This window comes from Cetorhinus maximus, chromosome 13, assembly GCF_964194155.1.
Source record: "Cetorhinus maximus chromosome 13, sCetMax3.hap1.1, whole genome shotgun sequence".
Classification (NCBI taxonomy): Eukaryota; Metazoa; Chordata; class Chondrichthyes; order Lamniformes; family Cetorhinidae; genus Cetorhinus; species Cetorhinus maximus.
In genome coordinates, this window is record NC_135891.1 from 107,391,785 (window position 1) to 107,416,089 (window position 24,305).

The 24,305-nt window shown below is 43.8% G+C and overlaps 1 protein-coding gene across 1 annotated transcript in view; it reads right to left on the reverse strand.

The window, feature by feature from the left end:
• Positions 1-24,305, reverse strand: part of hcn2b (hyperpolarization activated cyclic nucleotide-gated potassium channel 2b) — a 120,202-nt gene that overhangs the window by 13,379 nt on the left and 82,518 nt on the right. Inside the window, exons 5-7 of the mRNA XM_078555950.1 lie at positions 14,392-14,538; positions 12,540-12,780; positions 4,853-5,017 (exon numbers count right to left, since the gene is read on the reverse strand). Of these exons, the coding sequence (XP_078412076.1) occupies positions 4,853-5,017; positions 12,540-12,780; positions 14,392-14,538 (553 nt within the window). The remainder of the gene's footprint in view (positions 1-4,852; positions 5,018-12,539; positions 12,781-14,391; positions 14,539-24,305) is intronic.

The window sequence follows — 24,305 nt, forward strand, 5'->3', positions numbered from 1 at the left end:
AGAGATGACAAGCAGCCCATGCGCCACAGTGAGGTCGCTCTGGAACATCCTGCTCGTCATTGATGGACGGGCACCTAGCTGGCATACTGGGTGCCTCATCCATCTCCCAAACTGGAACTGACCACCTGAAGTTACTGCCTGTGTGAGGCCTTGCAGGTCCAAGTGCAACCCCAGGTACACCTGATTTTGTTCTTGGAGTAGCCTCTTCATGAGAATCGCCACTCTCTCAATGGAGCTCGGCCATGAGGGTCAACGCAGTGCTTATGCTTTGCATGGACTCTTCCACGACAGAGACCATGACACACGTACCCTCATGGATCTCTGCCAGATCCTCCCGCACATCCCACTGGACATCCAGCATCTGCCACCTAATGGACAACTCCAGAGGCTCATCCTCTGCCTTTGACTCAGCATTGTCGTGGTCTCCAGCAGTCCTCCGACTGCCGCTGCCCTGGGCGCACTCTGCCTCCGTCTGCTCCTCAAGCGAGTGTGAAGTGCCCTCACCAATGTGCACTGACATTCTAGCCGAAGATCTAACGCCCACTGAGGTGCTGCTATCTGCGCTGGTGCCTGCTTCAGGGTGCAGCTGAAGCCCAGCGGTCCTCGAGATTCAGGGGTGGCCCTTCGGGGTCCTGAGAATGAGTGCGTGTTGGCAAATCTAAGGGAGAACAACGACATATCATTAAAGTCATCACACTGTCACTGTGCATGCCAGGCACCCTGGTGAGTCAATGGAGATCTGCATCATGGTGCCATCGTCTTTCAATGATCCATGGGGAATCCAGTTTTGAGGCTCTCATCAATGGTGAGACTACACAAGAATGTTTGCACCATCCAAAACTCTCACCTTTGGTGTGCTGCACTCTTACCTTCGTCTGACACCCCCGCCTCTCCAGCTCCAAGGGGTCCCGCTCAAATCTTGTAAGGATTAGCTGCTTTAGGGTGTCTCCTCCTGTCCGAGACCCCTCTGATTGGTTATGGCTCGTCTTCTCTGGAAAGGACAGAGGAGCATTCTTCCACTTTCTACCTGCAGCGCCATCGCAGCCTGGCCGACCCCACCTGAGGAACACCTTGCAGGGCACATCCGAGTCGTGGCCCTCGAGCTGCAAGGCACTCAGTCCAAGCAGCCAGGGCTCACCCCCTTGGCCTGCTCCGGCATCAATGACAATCAGACTCTAACCAAAGCTCTATGGGAGGACGGCCAGACCGTAACACTTCAAGACACTGATCCATGCCAACATGGTACTCACCCTTGCCGAGCGCAGCAGGTCATTAAACGTTTTGTGGCACTGCGCCCATGTGCGCTGCACAATGTTGTGGCTGCTGACCTCAGCTGCCACCTCCTGCCAAGCTCTTTGTGTCAGATGCGGGGGACCACCCCCTGTCATCTCTGTGAATGAGTGTCTCTCCTGGCAGCCACCTCCTCCAGGAGTATGGCGAGGCACTCATCCGAAAAGGGAGGCGGGGGAGGAAAGGTGCCCACCCAACCTGCCCTCCCTCCTGGCGTCTCCAGCTGCATTTGAGGCCATAGCTTCAGTCTCCAGCACACAGACAACACGTTCTTCCCTGGCAGCCTTCAAGGAGCTGCCCGTGTTGTTTTGAAACCGTCCGCAGGGTCGCCATTGGACCCGGCACCTTACAGGCCCCCACCCGGCCCTTCCCAACCATTGGGTAGGCGTGTTTCACGCTGGGTGGGCCTTAATTGAAGCCGCGGTCCGGGGCCCGATCGTGAGCGGTGGCCCGCTTCCCGGCTGGTCCCACCAATCGCGCGCGCCCGCCAAGGGTAAAATTAAGGCTATGGTACATGTGTTGCCTGAATTGTAAGATTTTTTTTGTGACATTTCAAAAACCAAGCCTAAAATTGCTGATCAGAAATGACTCCTGGCCCCAGCTCACAATAGAGCCGCATCCCAAGGTTTGGAAATTCTTTCAGTTTGTCTCCCATTTAGATGATCCATGGCCCATAATGAGATTGGTTCTCACCTCAATCCTTCCCTCAGAAACGTTAGGGCAGAGAGAATCACTTTGACAACCACCTGAACTTCTGTTTACCTTAAACCGGTTCTTGCATAAGTTTTATCGTTATTTCAGCCAGGGTTCCATTGGTAACACTTCACCTCTGTGTTTGAAGGTTGTGGGTTCTAAGTCCCACTCCCCGACAGCAGCACAATTAAAACAAGGCTGACACTCCAGTGTAGTATTGAAGGAGTGTTGGAGGTGCTGTCTTTCAAGTGAGATGTTAAACCTGTCCGCCTTCTGAGGTGAATATAAGAGATCTCATGGCACTATTTTGAACAAGAGCAGAAGAGTTATCCCTAGTGTCCTGGTCAATATTTATCCATCAATCAATATCACCAATAAAAAAAAAACCTGGCCATTATCACACTTCTGTTCGTGGGAGCTTGCTGTGCACAAATTGGCTGCTGCATTTCCAACATTATAACAGTATCTACAATTCAAAAAAAAGTACTTTATTGGCTGTAAAACACTTTGGAATGCCCAGTGGCCATGCAAGGTGCTATAAAAATGTAAACCTTTTTATTCCATACCTCAAGTATCATTTTAGTATTTTTTATTTCAATGCTTATTTTTATTTCCAATGACAGGCCCATTGTTTATGCTGACATTTTGGAAACCGTGACGCATTTGCAATTATGCTTAACGGTTATAAGAATACCAGGTTTGCTGATCATTTTGAATAGAAGATAGTTAAAAAGGAGCCATTAATTTAAGAGAATGTTATGCAATATGTTTAAGGTTAGAGCTGACTGCAAGAAAGGGAATTATATCACACAAACCCCTCAAAACTCCTTGGGGTGCGTGTTTACACACAAAAACATTTGCTGGCCCTCTATTTAATAAATGGACTAAAATTCATTCTGATCATTTTTTTCATTTGATTTTGAAATGTAATAGAAAATAATGGAGTGCAGAAATGATCCTTTAAATGAATAACGAAGGAAAACAACCATTGCTGCTGTTAAGTGAAGAATACATTTTAGTTGGATTGTTGTTTCAGAAGGATAGTCAATTCAGGGCAACTCAGGGTTAAGGAAATCAATATGATTCTGTGGTTCTCAACTCCTTCAGCTGCTGTTCACAGTCATTAGGATGGTCCCATGCCCACTGCAGTTGCTAGGCATTGGCTTTGTCTTCACAGCAGTCTAACAAGCACAGATGTATTTCAACCCACAGACCAGCTAAAATCCTACTTAATTTCGCTGAGGTATGAGATCCCATATCCCAATCAGAAAAGCCGCATCTGGATACAATAGGTGGCGGGGATGGGTGGGGTGGGGGTGGTTGCTGAATTTAACACTAAAAATCAGGTGGGTTTGAGTCGGGTGGGGGGTTCAAATCATAAAAATCTGAAATTCAACCCCAAACCTGAACCTGCTCACTTCCAGTTTGAGGCTACATTGCCCCTATTTATGGGCCACTTCAGATTTAGCTCTGAATGGCCTGGATTCCTGGACCTTGGAAAATCCGGCGCCCAGAGCTGAGAACTTTTGGACCTGGCAGATAAGTGCCTTTCTACTTGCCTATTGGGTCGAACTTGCTGTCTCATCGACCCCTCGTGAGCAGACAAGCCCCTGCCAACCTTTTTGACCTCCCCTGATTCCCCGCAACGGAGCCTCCGATTCCCCCCAACACCACCCCCCCTGCCTCCCCCCCGCACCCCTCCGAAGAACTTCACCAGAAGCACTTACACAGGGCCATTCACGTCCTCACAATACCCCAAAGCACTTCAGCAGCCAGTGAATAATTTCATTCAAGTGCAGCCACTGCTGTTATGTAGAGTCAACTTGTGCACAGCAAGGTCCCACAAATGTTAACTGTCCAATTGGTCTACTTTCAATAGAGGGAGGAAAATTGGTTGAGACACTGGGAGAATTCACTGCTTTCTTCAAATAATGGCACCTCAACAGGTAGACAGGATGCCAGGTTAACATCTCAGGTGAAAACTGGCTGTCTGTTAATGCAGCACTTCCTCTGTACTCTTTAGCCTGTATTATATGTCCAAATCCTGGAGCGGAGCTGCAGTGCTACCACTTAACCAAGCTGACACCAGCTCATTAAAGCATTGATATGTAAATATAACACGGCTTGATTTCATCCTCTATGGTACAGACATTTTTCTAAGTATAAAACAGCTGTAATATAATATTTAAAAATCCATGTTAATAACCTTTTGTTTGCGAATGGATTTAAATGAGTGAACTATTTAAATGAATGCAATGCGTGCCAAATAAAATCACCTTGCATTGTAAATTAATAATCTTGATAAATAATGAGCCATTAACTAGACATCAGAAACAAGTGCAGAGATTTGGAGAGTCAATTAGTAACGAAATAGGCTAAAAAAGCTAACCTTACGCAAGATATCGTTGGCTAATCAATGAATATCACTATTTACTTTACCTTCTCTCTTTTATTTCTATGAAAAATAATTAAACTAATAGTTTTTTTCAATTTATCAGCAGTTCATATTGTATTAAATGGAAAAATATTCAGAACCAAAGTAATTACATGGGGCTCCCATCATGCAGTTTAATATTCAATGTTATGCAATACTGAATAATGTAGATAAATTCTATAATTTATTGAAAAATTATGTGGTATAAGAGGATTATTTCCTCGTAAAGAATTGTAATGTATTTATACAAGACTGTCTGTTGCTAGGATACATGGAATTTTGAAGGACATATTTGAGAACACATATTCAACTGTACCAAGTGATTACTTATCTTCCACTACAATATGAAAACATATTCTGTCACTTCAGGAAGAATTATATTTAGAAGGTAAGGGAGGAGACATTTAATAGTGTTATAAGGATATCATGTGGTACCTATCCTATCCAGTCTGTCGATGGCCACAGTCTCAAAGGCTCTTCGCATCATGGGGTATTCTTCTAACACCTCATTAAAATGATCCACAGAGAGGGAATACAGACGACAGTAGGTATCAGCACGCACGCTGGCAGTTCGCCTGCCTCTTGTCAACAAACAGATTTCTGCAAATTAGAAAGTTGTAAGTTGAGCACAGTTGTAGCTTGCAGATCCAACCATAACCCATTCATTGCCCAACTCTGTGTTACGAAAAGGTACAACAGTAAACTTTTTCGTAATTGTACCATTGTCCTTGGATGACCATTGATTACTGTTGGCAGTGTGATCTTGGGGACAAAGGAACAGGAATAAACCATTCAGCCCCTCAAGCTTGTTCAACCATTCAATTTGACCATGGTTGATCTGTATTTAAAATCCATCTGATTCTGATAAAGGAGGAGAAGGAATTATTTGCATTTATGTGGCAACATGATGTTCTGGTTGCATGCAGGTTGAGACCAAAGACAGACAATGCTCTTTTGTAAATTTTCTCTCTGTTAAGCAATCAGTAACAACCTTCCAGGAGTCACTGGTCTAGTGCTTGTGGCACCATTGTGACAAAGCTGACTCTTTATTTTTTTGGCAAACTCATCAGCCAAACGATAATATGAAAATGTATCAGCTTTGGCAAGATTTTCTATGCTTGTGAAATAGTTGTTTTCTTTTCAGCACCAGTAGATATAGGAAAGGGAAACTTCTTATTAGATTGTTTCAATTTATTTCATCTCAAATGGACGGGAAGCTGATCCTTTGAGAATTAACTTCAGTTTGTCAGCTACTGATGGACATACCACACGAGCTCTGATACAGCTGTTTATAACTAATCATGTCTGTTGATTTAAAATACGTGGGGCAGGATTTTATGGTCCCCCCTCCCCCCCCACAACCCCGCCAGTCATTTTGCAGATGGGGGGAGCCCGTACAATTCCTCAGATGGCCCTCCCACTGCCTTCCCGCCTGACCCGACCTTTCTATAATGTCACAGTGGGATGGGCGACTGGCCCACCTATACCATAATTGAGGCCCTTGAATGGGCAAGTAATGACAACTTAAGAGCCATTTCCCACCCAGCCTCAATTCTGAGGTGGGCAGGAGTCCAGCAGGAAGGTGGGAAGCCCAGAAAGTGACCTTGCTGAGGCCTCGGGTGGGTAGTGGGGGTAGCCTCCTTCAACGGCCTCCTTTCCACTGGGAACCGCTTCCCCAAACAAGGTCTTCCCCTGGCCTGTGCTCCGTCTCCCACCCCCAGCCTCTCCATCAAGACCCCCATGCCCTCTCGCCACCCCTTTGGGCCTCAACTCCCCTTCCCCACTGTGAGACCCCTTGTACTTACCTGGTCCTGGACTCCAGGACTTAGAATCTGGGGACGGCTCCAGTCCTGGCCACTGGCGCTGATGGGACTACTGAGCAACTGGTCAGCAACTCTCCGAGGTGGGTCTTCCACCTGAGTGAGGGATGGAAGTCCCATCTCCAGCCAATTAATGCTTCTTGGGAGCGTTAAATGGTCCCAAGCAACCAGTATCAGTGAAGATGCATCCCCTGCTGACTCTTTGGGTGGGGGGGGCAGAAAACTCTGCCATCCAAAAAAATTCAAACCCTAACTCAAAAGATTATTAAAATCTGAAACAAAAACAAAAATTACTGGAAAAACTCAGCAGGTCTGACAGCATCTGCGGAGAGGGATACAGTTAACGTTTCGAGTCCGTATGACTCTTCATCAGAACTAAAGAAATATAGAAATGAGGTGGAATATAAGCTGGTTGAGGGGGGGGGGGGGGTGGGACAGGTAGAGCTGGATAGAAGGCCAGTGATAGGTGGAAGCAAAGAAGAGATTGCCAAAGATGTCATAGACGTCATAAACAAAAGGACAAAGGGGTGTTGACGGTGGTGATATTAGCTAATGGATGTGCTAATGGTGACATTAAGGGTAGAAAGCAGGATGAGCAAGTGACAGATGGCCCTAGTGGGGATGGGGTGGAGGGAAGGGATCGAAATAGGCTAAAAGGTGGAGATAAAACGATAGATCGAAATAAATTTAAAAACAGGTGGGAAAAGAAAAATATATTAAAAAAATTATAAATTACTGGAAAAAAGGGGATCAGGAAGGGGGTGGGGATGGAGGACAGAGTTCATGGTCTGAAATTGTTGAACTCAATGTTAAGTCCAGAAGGCTGTAAAGTGCCTAGTCGGAAGATGAGGTGCTGTTCCTCCAGTTTGCGTTGAGCTTCACTGGAACATTGCAGCAGGCCAAGGACGGACATGTGGGCATGAGAGCAGGGTGGAGTGTTGAAATGGCAAGCGACAGGAAGGTCTGGATTATGTTTGCGGACAGACCGAAGGTGTTCCACAAAGTGGTCACCCAGTCTGCGTTTGGTCTCTCCAATGTAGAGGAGACCGCATTGGGAGCAACGAATGCAGTAGACTAAATTGAGGGAAGTGCAAGTGAAGTGCTGCTTCACTTGAAAGGAGTGTTTGGGCCCTTGGACGGTGAGGAGGGGGGAAGTAAAGGGGCAGGTGTTACACCTTCTGCGGTTGCATGTGAAGGTACCGTGGGAGGGGGTGATGGAGGAGTGGACCAGGGTGTCCCGGAGGGAACGATCCCTGTGGAATGCCGCCGGGGGGGGGGGGGGGTGGTGAAGGGAAGATGCGTTTGGTGGCATCATGCTGGAATTGGCGGAAATGGCGGAGGATGATCCTTTGAATGTGGAGGCTGGTGGGGTGATACGTGAGGACAAGGTGAACCCTATCATGTTTCTGGGAGGGAGAGGAAGGTGTGAGGGTGGATGTGCGGGAAATGGGCCAGTTGAGGGCCCTGTCAACCACCGTGGGTGGAAAACCTCGGTTGAGGAAGAAGGAAGACATGTCAGAGAAACTTTTTTGGAAAGTGGCACCAGCAGAACAGATGCGATGGAGGCGAAGGAACTGAGCGAATGGGATGGAGTCCTTACAGGAAGCGGGGTGTGAGGAGCTGTAGTCAAGGTAGCTGTGGGAGTCGGTGGGCTTGTAATGAATATTGGTGGACAGTCTATCACCAGAAATTGAGACAGAGAGGTCAAGGAAGGGGAGGCAAGTGTCAGTGATGGACCATGTGAAAATGATTGGGGGGTGGAAATTGGAAGCAAAATTAATAACTTTTTCCAGGTCCAGACGAGAGCATGAAGCAGCACCGAAGCAATCATCGATGTACCAGAGAAAGAGTTGTGGGAGGGTGCCTGAGTAGGACTGGAACAAGGAGTGTTCCACATACCCCATAAAAAGACAGGCATAACTGGGGCCCATACGGGTACCCATAGCCACACCTTTTATTTGGAGGAAGTGAGAGGAGTTTAAGGAGAAATTGTTCAGTGAGAGAACAAGTTCAGCCAGACGGAGGAGAGTAGTGGTGGATGGGGACTGTTTGGGCCTCTGTTCAAGGAAGAAGCGGAGACCCCTCAGACCATCCCGGTGGAGGATGGAGGTGTAGAGGGATTGGACGTCCATGGTGAAGAGGAGGCAGTTGGGGCCAGGGAACTGGAAATTGTTAATATGATATAGGGCATCAGAGGAATCGTGGATGTAGGTGGGAAGAGACTGGACAAGGGGAGAGAGAACAGAGTCAAGATAGGAAGAAATGAGTTCCGTGGGCAGGAACAGGCTGACACAATCGGTCTGCCGGGACAGTCCTGTTTGTGGATTTTGGGTAGGAAGTAGAAGCGGGCCGTCCGAGGTTGGGAGACTATGAGGTTGGAAGCTGTGGAGGGAAGATCACCAGAGGACAATGAGGTCAGTGACAGTCCTGGAAACAATGGCTTGATGTTCAGTGGGGGGGTCATGGTCCAGGGGGAGGTAGGAGGAAGTGTCCGCAAGTTGACGCTCAGCCTCTGCGAGGTAGAGGTCAGTGCGCCAGACAACAACAGCACCACCCTTGTCAGCAGGTTTGATGACAAAGTCAGGGTTGGAATTGAGAGAACGGAGTGCAGCAAGTTCAGAAAGAGACAGGTTAGAGTGGGTGAGAGGTGCAGAGAAATTGAGACGACTAATGTCACGCCGACAATTCTCAATGAAAAGATCAAGAGAAGGTAAGAATCCAGAGATGGGATCCAGGTGGAGGGAGAATATTGGAGGTGGGTAAAAGGATCCGTTGAACGGGGAGAGGACTCCTGCCCAAAGAAGTGAGCATGGAGATGAAGGCGGCGGAAGAAGAGTTCAGCATTGTGCCGAGCCCGAAATTCATTGAGATGAGGGCGTAAGGGTATGAAACTAAGTCCTTTGCTCAGCACTGAATGTTCAGCATTAGAGAGAGGAAGGTCAGGGGGTATGGTGAAAACACGGACAGGGCTGGGATTGGAAGACGGGGCGGGGTCAATGGGACGGGCAGGGGTGGAGGGTCCTGGATGGGCGCTCAGGTTAAAATCTGAATGTTGGTGTAATTCCATTGCACAATATTAGAATCTGAATGACATATGTTATTGTGGTTGGTGTATTAGAAAGAGTACAGTGATATTGGGCTTTCTTAATGGATCCAAAGGCAGCTGATATGGAATAGATGAAACCTGAATTGAGAGGTTACACTTATCAGGAAAGATTGGACAGACCGGAATTTGTTTCTCTAGAAGAGAGAAGACTGAGGAGTGATCTAATAGAGGTCTTGAGGAATACAGAAGAGTTTGATGGGGTAGACATAGAAAAGTTGTTTCCACTTGCAGGTAAGAACAAAACTAGGGGCCATAAATATAAGAGGCCCAGAATAAATCCAATATAGAATTCAGGAGAAACTTCTTTACCCAATGAGTGTCTAGGATGTGGAACTCACTACCACAGGGAGTAGTTGAGGCAAACAACTAAATGCATTTAAGAGGAAACTAGTTAGACACATGAGGGAGAAAGGAGTGGAAGGATATGCTGACAGGGTTAGTTAAAGAGGAGTGGGAATAGGCTTGTGTGGAGCATAAATACAAGCATGGGCCTGATGGATAGAATGGCTGTTTCACTGTTGTAAATACTTTGTACTTTGTAAAAAAAAGAGATGAATTATTATTAGCCTGAATGCAATACTGAATACTGTTCTTTATATGGAGGAAATTAATGAACTGGTAGCATACTTTGTACTGAAGTTATTAACCTGGCCTGGCAGTAGGATTATGAAATCGTACTGATTGGTATGCAAATTTAAACCAGCAAGTCAATAATCCTTAATACATCAATAACCATCAGTAGTTGCAATAACCATCAGTAGTTGAAACTAAATATGTAACGGTCTAATTCCACCTTTTGAATTTGAAGACACGGTTCTTTGTTTTCAGGCAGCGTATTGGAAGACTTGAGGAATTGGAAGTAGGTCACAAATAACAATGAGACATATTATTCCTCAGCTTCACTATGGGCATCAACACCTGATTTAGGGCAGTGAAAGTGGACAGCACCAAGTTACACTGCCCCACTAACCTGCGTCTCTACTCAGGGGAGAGCACAACTCTGCACGTGTACTGAAATCCTGTGCAAAGGCCTCCACATGAGCTGTATCATTTTCAAAATGAGTCAAATGGACTGTGAGGAATTTATTTATTACATTTTTAAAGTTGGAAATGTTGGCTTTGCTCCAATTACAACTATATGGTAGCCAGTGCCAAGCTGAATAAGGGGACAATCATAAAGCACAAGCTGACTGAACATGGGGGGCAGCTGCTTTTGCACTGTTTAATGTTGAGTGTGCATCGCTATACCAGGCATATGACTCATTTACTTGTCAGCGCTGGCTTGAGGCACCGACTTGGAATAAATCAAAATTTCTGACACCAACAAAAGTCAGATAAAATGTGCATGTTTCCAAAAAAGCATTGTAATTATCAGAAATACAGAGACTCATGTCTAACACCTTAAGAACCAAAGATGAATGTTTTTCACAAATGATTTTCACTGTATGGAGGTGATACGCAGAGTGCTTGATATGTCATGTTAAATTACTTTTGAAAGCTTTTTGACTTATTTTGCACTCACAGATTAGGTTTATTTTAAGCAATATTTTCGTCAGAACCGACACCCTCAGGCTGGATTGACAAAGTTGACGAAACAGTTCCTTTCAAAGCACTTTAGGCAGAATCTGCTTAAAAGTACCTGCAGTCACAAGGGGCACATGACCAGTGAGGAATTCAGTAAAACTTGAATTGCACTGCATCTCAGTCCCAATGAGAAAGAAACTTGAGCAACTAATTGAGGTAGGTCTCCTCTCTCACATTGGTACAAAAAATCCCTTAAAATGAAGTTGGTTAAGATTGCCCAATTGCAAAATTTGATTGGAACCAAAAAGTCAACCACAAAGAGTGGGACTAAGTACAGTCCAAGAAATTCATTAGTGCAGTGCAGTGCAGACACTGGCTTGCTCTGATCAGCATAGCCTAGTTTACATGGGATCCAACTGGCAGCCCTTAGAGACTATTAGAGGCTGCCACCAAAAATATTATATTCACTTCATGAGGAGCCAGGAGGACCAAGACCGTTCTTCTCAATTCTACAGCATAAAACCTATTCAAACTGTGCTCAGTTGGTTAAATTGCTTATTAATGGCCTTGTATTGATTTAGTATTTGGTGAATATTGAGTAATTATCCCAATTTTTCTCCTTGTCCATCATTAACAAGGAACCTGAATCCATTGTGTTCTTGTTTCTTTTTTGTCCCTTATTTCATATTTATTGATATTAAATTCCATCCCTACTTATTTGGACTACTGAATTTAATCAAATCCTTTTCAAATAGATCAAATTACCCTATAATGGTCAACTGGTCACACAGTTTGATGTAAAACCACATTTGGTATGCAGTGTTTAATTTCGTTACATTCACAAATTTCAAGTGCCAATATTGGCATTGTTTTGTTTCAGCAAGTTGGACAATCGCTAGTTTCTATGGATGATTATTTTTTCATCATTCGATATTATCATTTACCAGATTTGTCATTGTCGCTGGTCTATTCAAGATACATCAGAAATGAAAATGTCCCTGCTTGGTCTTTCACCAGTAACAAAACAAAAACCAATGGATTTATTGTCTTCACCACCTGAGCACAGGAAGAAAAATCCAAGACGATATATGTTAGGCTTCTGTAAACCTCCATGTCATATTTTCCTTCCTGTGCTCTACCGATGCAGTGCACAACACCCATGTGGTTAAGATGAAAGCCTAAACCACTGTAACTTAAAGAGTTTCAAAAGCCATTTCTGCTGCTGTTGAGAAGGAACAAAAAGAGAACATGATATAGGAATTATTCTCCGGTAAGTTCATGTTTTGGGGGGGATACATTTTGTTTAAGGGATTAAAAAAAACTCCAAAGAGATGTTCACAAGATGATTTTGTGTTTTCTTTAAGAAAATCCATGCTTTCCTTTACATAATGAAAATTTTGCTTCAACAATAAGTATTAGGCACTATTTAATTGGCCTAAACTTGCACCCTTTTTCTGTGAAATTGTAACACATGAAGTGATGGAAACATGGACAAATTATTGATTCAGTGCCATTTACGTGACTTAACCATTGAGCAACAGTGGAATACTGCCTGTGAGAACACAAGTTCACATCTGCATGTGACCAGGGCCGCCACCTTACATTATCACACCAATAACATATCGGTCAGCCGGCTGTCCGTAATGAGCATGAATTGAATTTAGACACAGACCTCCAAAGTATGAGCCATCCGAGAGTTTCATTTCCTTGTTGCCCTTCGTGTGGACACTAACGACCCCATGCTGGATAAAGTACATCTTTTTTCCTATTGTCCCCTCACGGATTATGTAATCTCCAGGCTGGAACACTTCAAACTTCAGTTTGGTCAGCATGGCAGTCACAAAAATTGGGTCCGCGTTGGCAAAAAGTGGCATTGAGGCTACCAGCTTCCGGCAGTTAAAATTCACTATTTCCTGAATTTAAAAATAAAGTACAATAAGTCTTACTGGTCCCAGCATAAGAATGGTGACAGTTAAATCAAAAGATCACGTGCTTGGTGTTCCACAGAAATAACATGAATACACAGAGAATCACCCCACCAATAGATCTACTCTATACTTGATGTTGTTTTTAATTTGTGCTGCTGTTCCCTGAGGAGGCACTGGCCTACATGTCCAACAGCCATCTTGATTAGCCTATGTTGCCTTGGAGATGGTCTATAGTAGTGAACAGATTAGCAGATAAGAGTTTACACACAAGCGCTGCAAACCATCCTCCATATTCTGTTTTTTTTTTAAATAGACATCACTTTTATTTAATTTAAACCTGACAATGAAAGTTTATTTTCTTGAGTGCATAGCATTGTTTTTATTCAGTCACACAGAATCTGCAACCCTCATGTTCTCAGTGTTTTTCTGAGTTTTGTCTTTGTGAAAGTCGTACATATGGTGGAGTTGATTTCCGTTAACATTGGTCAGGGCTCCCACGGGGACGCCTGGGAGGAAAGTTCTGTAGCTCCCATCGGGCAGTTAATTCCATGCTTTTGGCTCCACTCTGGTGGTCAAATAGCAATCCGGAGCTTGCCATGTTGAAAACCAATGGTGTAACACCACAACAACTCCTTGGTATGGTGATTTGGCATGATCATGCATTACACGACATGGGAACCAAATATTTGGTTCATTTAGCTTCAGGGTTTTAGAGTTTAACCTGAAAAAAGATTTCTGAATATTTTCACACCAAGCTTAAGGAGAACATCAATAATGACATATATTGTCATGCAAATAGTGTATCCACACAATTTCTCTTCATTGCAACTAAACCTACATACTGGGGTTTACTGAGGTGACTGATCATGTGTATTCATCGAGGTTGATTTTCCAGATATGTTATTTTAAAACAGTTCATCCATTATTCAATCAAATGCATCTTATTTTCTGTGGAATTTTGCTCACACTCATACTTAAACTTCTAGTTAAACAGTGAATATTGGAGAAATACACAGTAAGTCAATAAGTGCGTAGAGAAAAAAAATTAGGTTGACTTCTCTTCCTCTTTCAGATGTTGATCATCCATATGCATTTCCACCAAGCAAGTACAAACTTTCACCTCTCGTTTGTTATTATTACTTTTATGTCTGAAAAAAGAATGCTATTTTAACCTTCCTGATCATACTCGTGTAAAAGCTAGCACAGCTGGGAACATTGGATTGAGAACTAAAGGATCCTGCTCAGAATCTGGCAGAAATGGCTGAGTATTTTATGCTTCCTTGATAGATAAAAGTAGGAATATGTTGTGGGAGATTACAGAGAACAGGGGACCCCAGGGATCTTGCGCAGGTCTTGTTAAGTTGTCACAACCGCTATTTTAGAACATTCCTGACTGTCAGAATTTGAAATGAACAGCAGCACTGCCTCATGCTAGCACCTGGTCCTGATAGGGCAAGTTTCTTTCTCAATTTATCTGCAGATTGGTCTCATAAGAAACTTATACAATATTCAATTGAGCATGCTAACAGATTACAGTAATGAGCTGGCCCAAAATGAAAATACACAACATGTAGGCGCTTATAAGTTTCAACTTACCTCTCTAAGTGGTTCATTTAGCTCTCCCAGTATATTGTCCTCATCAAACATTTTCCCCTGGTAACGATGTTCGTAATAGTCATGAATTTTTTGCCGGAAATCAGCAGGTAACTTGTGAAAAGACATGTACTGCTCCACTTGCTTGTACTGTACAGAAAGAAAGCCTGTCATTGGATACAGCATAGTTTCAGTCAAGTAGAAAATAGCGCTAATTGGAAATGTAAAGTTACTGAGCATGAAACACTCTTACTGGGGACAAGTATGTATCAAATCAGGAATAAAGATGGCCTTATGACAGGAGTGATTTGCTGTCAGCAGATGTGTAATAAACAACTCACTTGCTAATATCTTGGAGAATATAAATCAAGGTCATAATTCAATATCAATACCAAACTATAATAATCTAATGCAGGTAATGCATTATTGTAGACAGAATAGAGGTAGTGAACACATTCATATTTAAGCATTTAGAATAATTCATCATAATTTACCTTTGATATATTAAGCATTTGTATACTGGAGTTCACTTTCCACGGTCCTGTCATAAATCACAATAGTTCTTTATGTTGGAAATTATTTCTGGACTGCAGGAGTCAACACTTACTCCAATATTATATTTCTGATGTGTATTGCACAACATTAAGTCCTAAGGCTCCTGTAATTTGCCCCAGCATGATTCCAATTAAATTTTTGCACTGGTATTTCCCATCTCTGTTGTTGTATTTTTCAAAGGGTGGCAGATTATTACCAACAAGATAATGTTATCATCCTCTGATAATCTCATGAAGTAATGGGCAAAACAAGGGTAATTTGCCAAGTCTATAGTGCCAGTAAGGGATCTTGACCACTGGACATGCCTAACTAGTAATGACTTTTCCAGTAAGGGTTTCTAATAGAAAACGCACCCCTACCCATAAATTGGCTCTAAACTTTATTCATAATGTAGATAACACAAATAGAGGAGCACACGAAAAATGTACCGGCATTCTGAAAATGGACTGAACTTCGGAATAATCATAAAACCCAGTTCTTGTAAAATGAGAAAGCTGTTTACTGTGATTTTCTATTATGCATCAGGAATTCAATATTGGTAAGAATTCTCTGCATATTTTTTCTTCCAAAATGTATGCATGTGTAACATATAATTTGGGTCTTGGTAACAGCAAAATTATGTGGAGAAAATGTCCAGTTAATCAGAATTTATAGCTAAATTATTCAGTTAATAGAAATGTATAAAATTGGTGTATGACTTTTAGCCAGGTAGCCCATGATAATCCGATCAGATGGGCAAATCTGAACAACTCAAACAGAGATTGATTGATTGACATTTTCGGACAAAGTTTGATAAGTAACATTCCAGGTATGGAGCCTCACCCAATAAGGCAGAAGATTGAACATTTAACAACTACAAAATTGAGTAGATGGGCCCCAAATCAAGTGTGCTGACTTCTGTATCTGATTTGCCAATCTGTCCTCCAATTGATGAAAAGGAAGGGTTAACAAACTCTGGTATCGCTGGGGGTATGCAAGACATCCCTGGGAGGTACACAGGAGAAATTATCTAATGTAGATTTTGCTTGTTATTTTATTTATTTATTGCATTTTTATAATAGGCTACTCAGACAAAGCTTTGAAACTTCCAGGATTTGTTATATAAAATAATTAATTTACTTCAAGGTGTACCAATCAGAACACAGACACAATGATGTACCCTCACCTCCGATCACCGTTCACTACAGCTTGATGTTAGTTGTCCAGCTACCATCTAGAGCTCAGATTTAAGTTGGGATTTTTTTTTGGTTGTATGTGTCATACTGTAACTATGTTTGCCAATATGTATCACATACCACTCCAACCATTATCAGCCTTTCTTGAACATTCTACCTCACAGGTCAGATCTCAGAATTGTCATGGCACACAAAGAGGCTATTCAGCCTATCATGTCTTCACCAGCTCTCTAAATGAGCATTATGCCTTAGTGCCATTTTCCCACCTTTTCTCTGTACCCTTGTACATTGTTTCTACCCAAATAATCATCTAAAGTCCTTGAATGCCTCGAATGAACCTGCCTCCACCACAATCCCAGGCACTGCATTCCAGACTTGAATTACTCGCTGTCTAAAAAAATTTTCTCTCACATCACATTTGCTTCTTTTGCACATCACTTTAAATCTGTCCCCTCTCATTCTCAATCCTTTACGAACGAGAACAGTTTCTCCCTCTCTACTCTATCCAGCAGCCCCCCACCATGATTTTGAACACCTCTATCAAATCTCCTCTTAGCCTTCTCCTCTCCAAGGAGAACAGTCCCAACCTATATTCATAGCTGAATTTTCTCATCCCTAGAACCATTCTTGTAAACCTCTTTTGCATTCTTTCCAATGTGTTCACTATAGTGTGGCACCCAGAATTGTACACAATGCCCCAATTGAGGTCTAACTGGTGTCTTACATAAGCTGAACATAACCTCCTTGCTCTTGTACTCCATGCCCCTATTAATAAAGCCCAGGATACTGTGTGCCTTATTAACTGCTTTCCCCACCTGTCCTGCACCTTCAATGGTCTATGCACATATACACCAGATCCCTCTGCTCCTGCGCCCCTTAAGAATTGTATCCCTATATAAAGCACAAGTCAGAAAATTAGACATTATTTCTATTCTTTCATATTTATTCAATTTTGCAATGAAGTTGAAATTCCAATTATAACAAAAAGAGCAAGGCTTTTTTTCTCCTCTATAATTAATGGCTGTCATTTAATCATTGGAACAATCAGCTTTCAAACCTGTGATTTTGTTAGCCTGGTGTTAATTATGAACAGAAGGGGATGTTCATCCTTCTTTGTTAAAGAAATTTCACGTGTACAGTGGAAGACGATCTCTCAGGCCTGCTTTTTGGTGAACATTTATTTCAGATGGTGTCACCCATGACTGCAAGTAGGACTTTTGCCTCTGGAGTTGGCTGGTCTTGGGTTCAAGCCCCACTCCAGGACTTGAGCACAGAATCTAAGTTGGCTCTACAGCGCAGTACAGAGGGAGTGCTGGATTGTTGGAGTTGTCATCTTGCACATGAGGCATTAAATAGAGTTCCCATCTGGTCTCTTGGGTGGATGCAAAATATCCCGCTGAACTGTTCAAAGAATGGCAGGGGAATTTTCCTGGTGTCTTGACCAACACTTATCCCCCAGCCAACACCATAACATGACCTGGGCATTTGTTTCAATGATTCTGGCTGGGGCCATGTCGTGTGCAAATTGGCTGGTTTGCGTTCCACATTACAACAGTGACTACACATCAGGAGTGCTTCATTGGCTGGTTAGCTCTCTAGGATGTCCTGAGACCATGAAAGGCGTTATATAAATGCAGCTTTCTTTCTTCATGGTGATAAGTACATGGGTCTTCTCTGGTAACATCAGGCATTGCTACCTTGCTGTCTATCCTTCAGTCCCAGGTAACAATGGCCGCCACTGTCCAGTTAAATCTCTTTCCATTTCAAAAGAAGTTTGGATCCCAATTACTGGTGCTATAGGTGGTGATAATGAAACTGTGCAGCAAAAACCATTTTTCATATGAATGGAGAATGGGGTGAGCACAGGCCCACAGCAGCCCTCAATATTGCAGTGGTGCCAGGAAGCTCCGCTTCAGCGAGCAAAGACGGCCAGGATTTTTCAGATGGCAGAGTTTCCCTTCCCGCCATCCGAGGAGTTGGCGGCGAATGCATTGCTGCCGACACTGGCTGCCCTGCAAGCCATTTAACGCTCCAAGTGTTAATTGGCTGGAGGCAGGACTTCAGCCCCCACATTCGGGAGGAAATCCCGCCTCAGAGCGCTACCGGCCAACCCGATTGGCTGGTAGCTCTCTAGTCCCAGCAGCGCCGGAAGCTGCTGTGGACTGGAGTGGGACTGCAAGCAGACCCCAGAGTCTAAGCCCAGGACCAGGTAAGTTTTGTAGGTCTCAGAGCAGGGAGAGAGGTGAGGCCTGGGGTGAGGTGGGCAGAAGGGTGCAGGGGTGTGGCTGGAGAAGCTGGGAGTTGGGGGGTGGGGTGGCGATTGGCAGGGAAAGGAAGAACCTTTTGCCAGACTTTTTGGGGCAGCGTCCAATGTTAACAGGAGGCCACTAATGGAGGTGCCCCCCCACCTCACTCCAACCCCCACCATCCTGCTCAAGGCCTGAACAGGGTCACTTTTTGGGCTTCCCGCCTGGCCCTAAACTCCTCCCACCAGCCTGAAAATTGAGGTTGGGTGGGAAATGGCCCTTAAGTGGTCATTAACTTGCCACTTAAGGGTCTCAACTGGGACAAGGACAGTCCCAGCCCTAGGCCTCACCCATCCCATCATAAAGTTGTGGAGGGGTCGGGGTGGGTGAGAACCCAGTGAGAAGGCCATCGGAAGAATTTTACGGCCACCCACTGCCTACAAACCTGCCGGAGGTGGAATGTAAAATTCTGACTCAGATAAGAATTTTCCACTGTGTGTTAGGGAGGTCACAGAGGAAACCTTGTTTTGTCACTCATGCTCTTGTGCTTCAGCAGGGTACTTACACAGCTAGAATTTTAGCAAATTACTCATTAACACAGAACATCATTTGACTGTACCTTTATAACCATTTGTATGTCTATCAATAATCCTAAATAGGAAGCAATATTCTTCGACTAACGTGTGCCAAAGGAGAAAAGGATACAAATCAACAGATGCTTCTCCAGGTATATGCTTTATGTTTTGATTTTAAAATGAGTAGGAAGGATATACCTCTGCCTCCTTGGAGATATGGTGCAGCCATGATGACAGTAGCCTAGTGGATCAACTCCTTGGTACAACTGGTTAGATGCTGATCTTTTCATCTCTGGAACCTGGTTGCTATGGAGAATGCCTACTCTGTTTGCTGGCTGTAATGAATGGCCTCATGTCTGAATTCAATACCTCATGGGTATGGGCCAACACAACAACACTCTCTAATTTGGCAGTAATTAGCAACCTCACTCAGAGGTGACAGATTGTCTGCTTTGGGGATGAAAAAAATGTCACACTAGTGCATTGTCTCAGGTTGGAGTTGAGGCATATTGTCAGAGGGAGGAGATGGGCCTTTACATCTGCTTGTGCTTACACAATGCTTAAACGTTTGAGAGTGCTTAAATGTTTGAGAATGCTTAATGCTGACACTGGCTGCTTAAAATGGGAAGAGCTCCACTAACATCCCTCACCTTGATGAGCCCAATAACCCAGTGGAGATCAAAGGATAGAAATGCAACTTGCTGTCCATTGTAAAACTGAATTTGCAGATTGGTCAATCGTCTAATATTTATTTCTATTACCTGTTCAATGGCATCGGCGGTCTGAAAATCTTACATTTATGGCTGACTCACACTGTCCTATTTCTATTTTCATAATGGTGAAAACCATGGGTCTACCAATATCATCACCTAGTGAGCTGACCTGGGCAATCAGGTCAGTTGCCCAATTGTATCTTCAACATCTCTGAAGATGAACCAAGGAAACACTGATGAGAGAATGTTTTCTGTAAGTACATGACTTGCTTTATTTCAAGGTAACACACAGAACGGCTGTTATAATTATTGTAAGATCCCACCGCTAAGACCATGTTGTATGTCAGTTGTGACTGGCTGAGGAACAATTGTAGAGATATTGATATGTCTGAACAATAACTGGTTTATTGGATGAACACAACTATTTACAGATATACAAGACTGCAGGTGTTACTCAGTCTAAGCCATAAGCCCTTCTACTTCGCACTTCCTAGCCATGAGTCTCTCTCTCTCTCACGTCATCATGTGGACAGTACTGTTTCTCCGGTCCCACGAATTAACCCTTACAGCCTTGAATATCCTAATAATACAATAATCAAACTCACTTAATTCAGACGGTACAACCTAACTTTTCATAATGATAGAAAATAAAGAACACCCTTGGCTTTCCTCATGGCTGAATAACCTTACTTGACAAATGAGATGACTTCTAGCTATACCTAAATAATTTCTGACCTCTTAGCCAAGACTTAGGAAACATCTTTGCAGCTCTCTCTTTAAAACTTCAATGGTCTGTGCAGCATCCTTGATCAAAGAGCTTCAGTGCCTACTTGTGTCCTGATCTCTGTTTTATATCACTCACTGCCATACCCACAATTAGAGATCAAAGCTTTTTTAATACAGTGGGTGCGAGGTGTTTAAGCAATTAATGAGCTAACATTAATCAAGCTAACTATTGCTTATTGTCTATGAGGAAACAACATCAAAGAAATACCATTAACCTTTTAACTATCTAATGTACTAGCTTTTAAGAACATTGTCCGGATTCCCCATGCTTTGAAAAAGTCCTCACTGTCGGAATTAAAACAGAAAATGCTGGAAATACTCAACAGGTCAGGCAGCATCTGTGGAGAGAGAAAGAAACTTAACAGGCTGAACTTTTCCGGCCCCTTGCTTGCAGGCTTGGAGATGGGGTGGGGGCTTGTGGCAATCTGAGGTGCAATACACCTTTAAGAGAATGTAAGTGGATTGATCATGTGACTGTATTACCCAATGGCTGTGTAGGGTGGTCTACAATGTTAAATCAGTAGTTTAGAATAGGGTCTGGTTGGAGAAGCACACATTGTGTTAGTGCTCTGTGACTTGTGTTAAACAAATAGCATGTGCTTCATCTGATATTGGTCTCTGCATCTGCTGTATATTGTTTGCCAACTCACCAACCAGTAGATAGGTGTGCAATTGCGTTTGCAAGCAAAGCGACCCGACAGAAGGAACACAGCAGGGCTGGAGAGGGGGAAAGGGTGCGGGAAAATAGTGTAGTCAGGGAATTTTCAGAGACAGCTTGGCAAATGGATCAACTGCCCACTGCATGGAAGAGGGCAGCAATTAACACGGTTAAGACCCCAAAACTGTTGCCTCACCAACATTTTGTCATTGTCAGAGTGGCCCCTCTAGCTCAACAGAAGTGGCCTCTGCATGATGCAGACTAGTGGGTCACTGGAACGGGAGGCTCCATGTCCCAATGATGGGGCTGTGGGCAGGAAAGGCCACACCAATGGCTCAAAAAAATCTAGCTGGAGGGGCCCCCTACCGGCTTCGCCCCTCTGAGTTATTTATTGACCTCTATTTGAGGCACCCTCATGGGCCCTGACCAGCCTCAGCTGCACCCACCTCTCCTGGTGGGGCTTCTGAAGCTCCAGTGCTGCTGGCCCTCTTATTGGGCTGGCAGCATTGGGAGCCTGCCCACCATCCTTATTTGGATGGTGTACTCTGAGGGGGCCAATTGGGAGGCAGTCTCCAGGATGACTGAGAAGCCAGCCTTGCTGCCAGAAAGTGCAGGCTTGGGTCCCTGGACCCAACGTCAAAGTCCCAAAGCCCGAGTCAAAATCCAGCCCAACCTTCCATACCGATGACCTTACGGAAGAATGTGCTGATGAAAGGATATCATCCTGAAACATTAACTTTATTTCTCTCTCTACAAATGTTACCTAACCTGGAGTATTTCTAGCATTTTCTGTCATTATTTCACTTTTCCAGCATTCACAGTATTTTGCTCTTGAATTAGCCCCTGTTGGAAACTGGCTAAGAAATTTCAAAATATATGATATCTTTGCTACACAGTAACTATTGTGCTGATCTGTCTTCTTCAGCAGAAATAACAACACAAAGCCACTAGTTTGCTCTGGTGGTGGTGCCTGGGAGATCGAGCCAATGTGGTTAGGACTGTGAGAACTGTTGTCAGTTTCATGTAATACCAGAAGGCAAGAGAATGACACAGGGTTCACACTGCATGCCGGTACAGATCTAACTCCTGCAGATCACTGCACAACATATTGATGAATAAATATAATCTGTGTCTAGATAGGATAATTCTGGTCCCATGCACTAGACACTCGTTTCATGTGAAATACTCAAAAGAACCATGAACACAGTGTCCAATGTGCCTGCACAGTAGCTGTCTGAGACAGAGCACACTGTTGTGTGCATTGAGCATAAACTGGCTGACATTAATGAAGGTGACATTACTGTCTCATGTAGGCCACACTAACCTAACAATAGCATTAAGAACACATAGGAGAAGTTGACCATATTGCCTCTCGGTCTGGATGATTTTTCTATCTTAACCGCACTTACCCACCAGCTCCCCATATCCCTCGATTCCCCGAGGGATCAAAAATATATCTTAGCCTTAAATATATTCAACCATGAAGGATCCACAGTTCTCTGTGGTAGGCAATTCTAAAGGTTCACAAGCCTCCAAGTGAAGAAATTTTCCCTAATCTCAGTCCTAAATAATTGACGCCGTATCCCGAGACTGTGTTCCAGATTTCCCAGCCGTGGGAAACAACCCCTCAGTGTCTACCCTGGCCCTTCAGAATCTTGTATGTTGCTATGAAATCACCTCTTATTCTTATAAACTCCAGTGAACATAGGCCAAGTTTACTCAGCCCACTTGGCACAGGAACCAACCTAGTGAATTAAAAAGCAAAACTCAAACAACAATTTTATGCGATCTGAGTTCATTGTCTGCACAGCAAAATCATTTGATCCTTGTAGGAGATCATTTCTGACTAGTTTTATTGACATTGAGCTACTTGTATCTTACTCTGTACAGAAAGGCAGCTTTTATAAATGCGTTCTTGGCACAGAGTTGCACCCACCCCAAGGGGATGTGGGGTATCTTGTCCCATCAGGTTAGCAGGGCCATGCGGGAATTTTCCATACATTAAAATGAACTGGTGGATAGCTGTGCCGGATACAACGACCATCAAGTGCTCCCAGTAAATGAAGCTCCTTGCTGTGGTCTTGAGTACATAAAATCTATCTATCTACACAGTTCAGGTTTGGAAAGTAAGATGATCTGATGTGGCCAGAATTTTTGCTCCCGATTCGAGAGCACAGGGCCAGGAAATTCCCAGCTCCGCAAATCCGATTCAGGAGAAAAAGTGCCCCCGACAGTCAGATTTTTGCTTGGGGGTAGGTATTAACTGGAGTTGGGCCCGTTGCCCCTGGAAAGAGTTCAGAGGGCTGCCGGGTGCAGAGGCGGTGGTGCTCTGAAACTTTGCCCTAGCTGTAAAAAAACACACAATCAAACAAAAAACAGTCCTCTAGCCCTCACACTCCTTCATCACTCCCCACACACTCCCCATGCCCCTTACATGCCAACCCATACCACCTCGTGCCCTTGTACCCATCTCCGTGGCTCCTCATACACTCCATGCCAATCTATGCCCCTCCACCCACCCCATGATCCTTTTTTAAAGCCTCTCTGCCAACAGTGCCAACTCATAACCCCCCCCCACCCACCACCCTTTTTTCTTTACACCGACCAAGCTAACTTACCCAATATCTACCATGTGCAGACGTCAGGATCCATGCTGAGAGGAAAGGAAATAAAATTATTTGTCTATTGATGAATGAATTCACTACTTAAAAAATACACTCGCATTGATATAAACCCATTCACTAGATTTAACTTCCTTCACTATTTAATACCTTAACAAGCATTTGTATTTATAGCCCCACTTTAAAAACTTTATAAGCACTTAGAGCTGCCAATCAAACTGTAAACTGACAGACACCCCACTCTGAAACTGATAGGTTGTGAAAATCTTATCATGATAGTCCTCAGGCTTATGCCAATAGACAGAGTGAAATAGCAAGCATTGATTTTTTAAACTGCAGACAATAATTTCAAAAGTCTAAAGGCCAAGAGATTTAAATGCCTTGACAACTTGACAGTTCCCTTGACAGCTTAACAGTTCCAATGAGTTTATCCACTTTCAAGTCTACTTTTAACAAACTCAAAGGGCACTTGACCTCTCCCAAAGGGCACCTGACCTCTCCCAAATTGCAAATTACCTCCCTCAAAGATGTCCCTGGACCTACCCAAAAGGATACCCCAACTCTTCAAAGAATACCAACAGCTTTAGG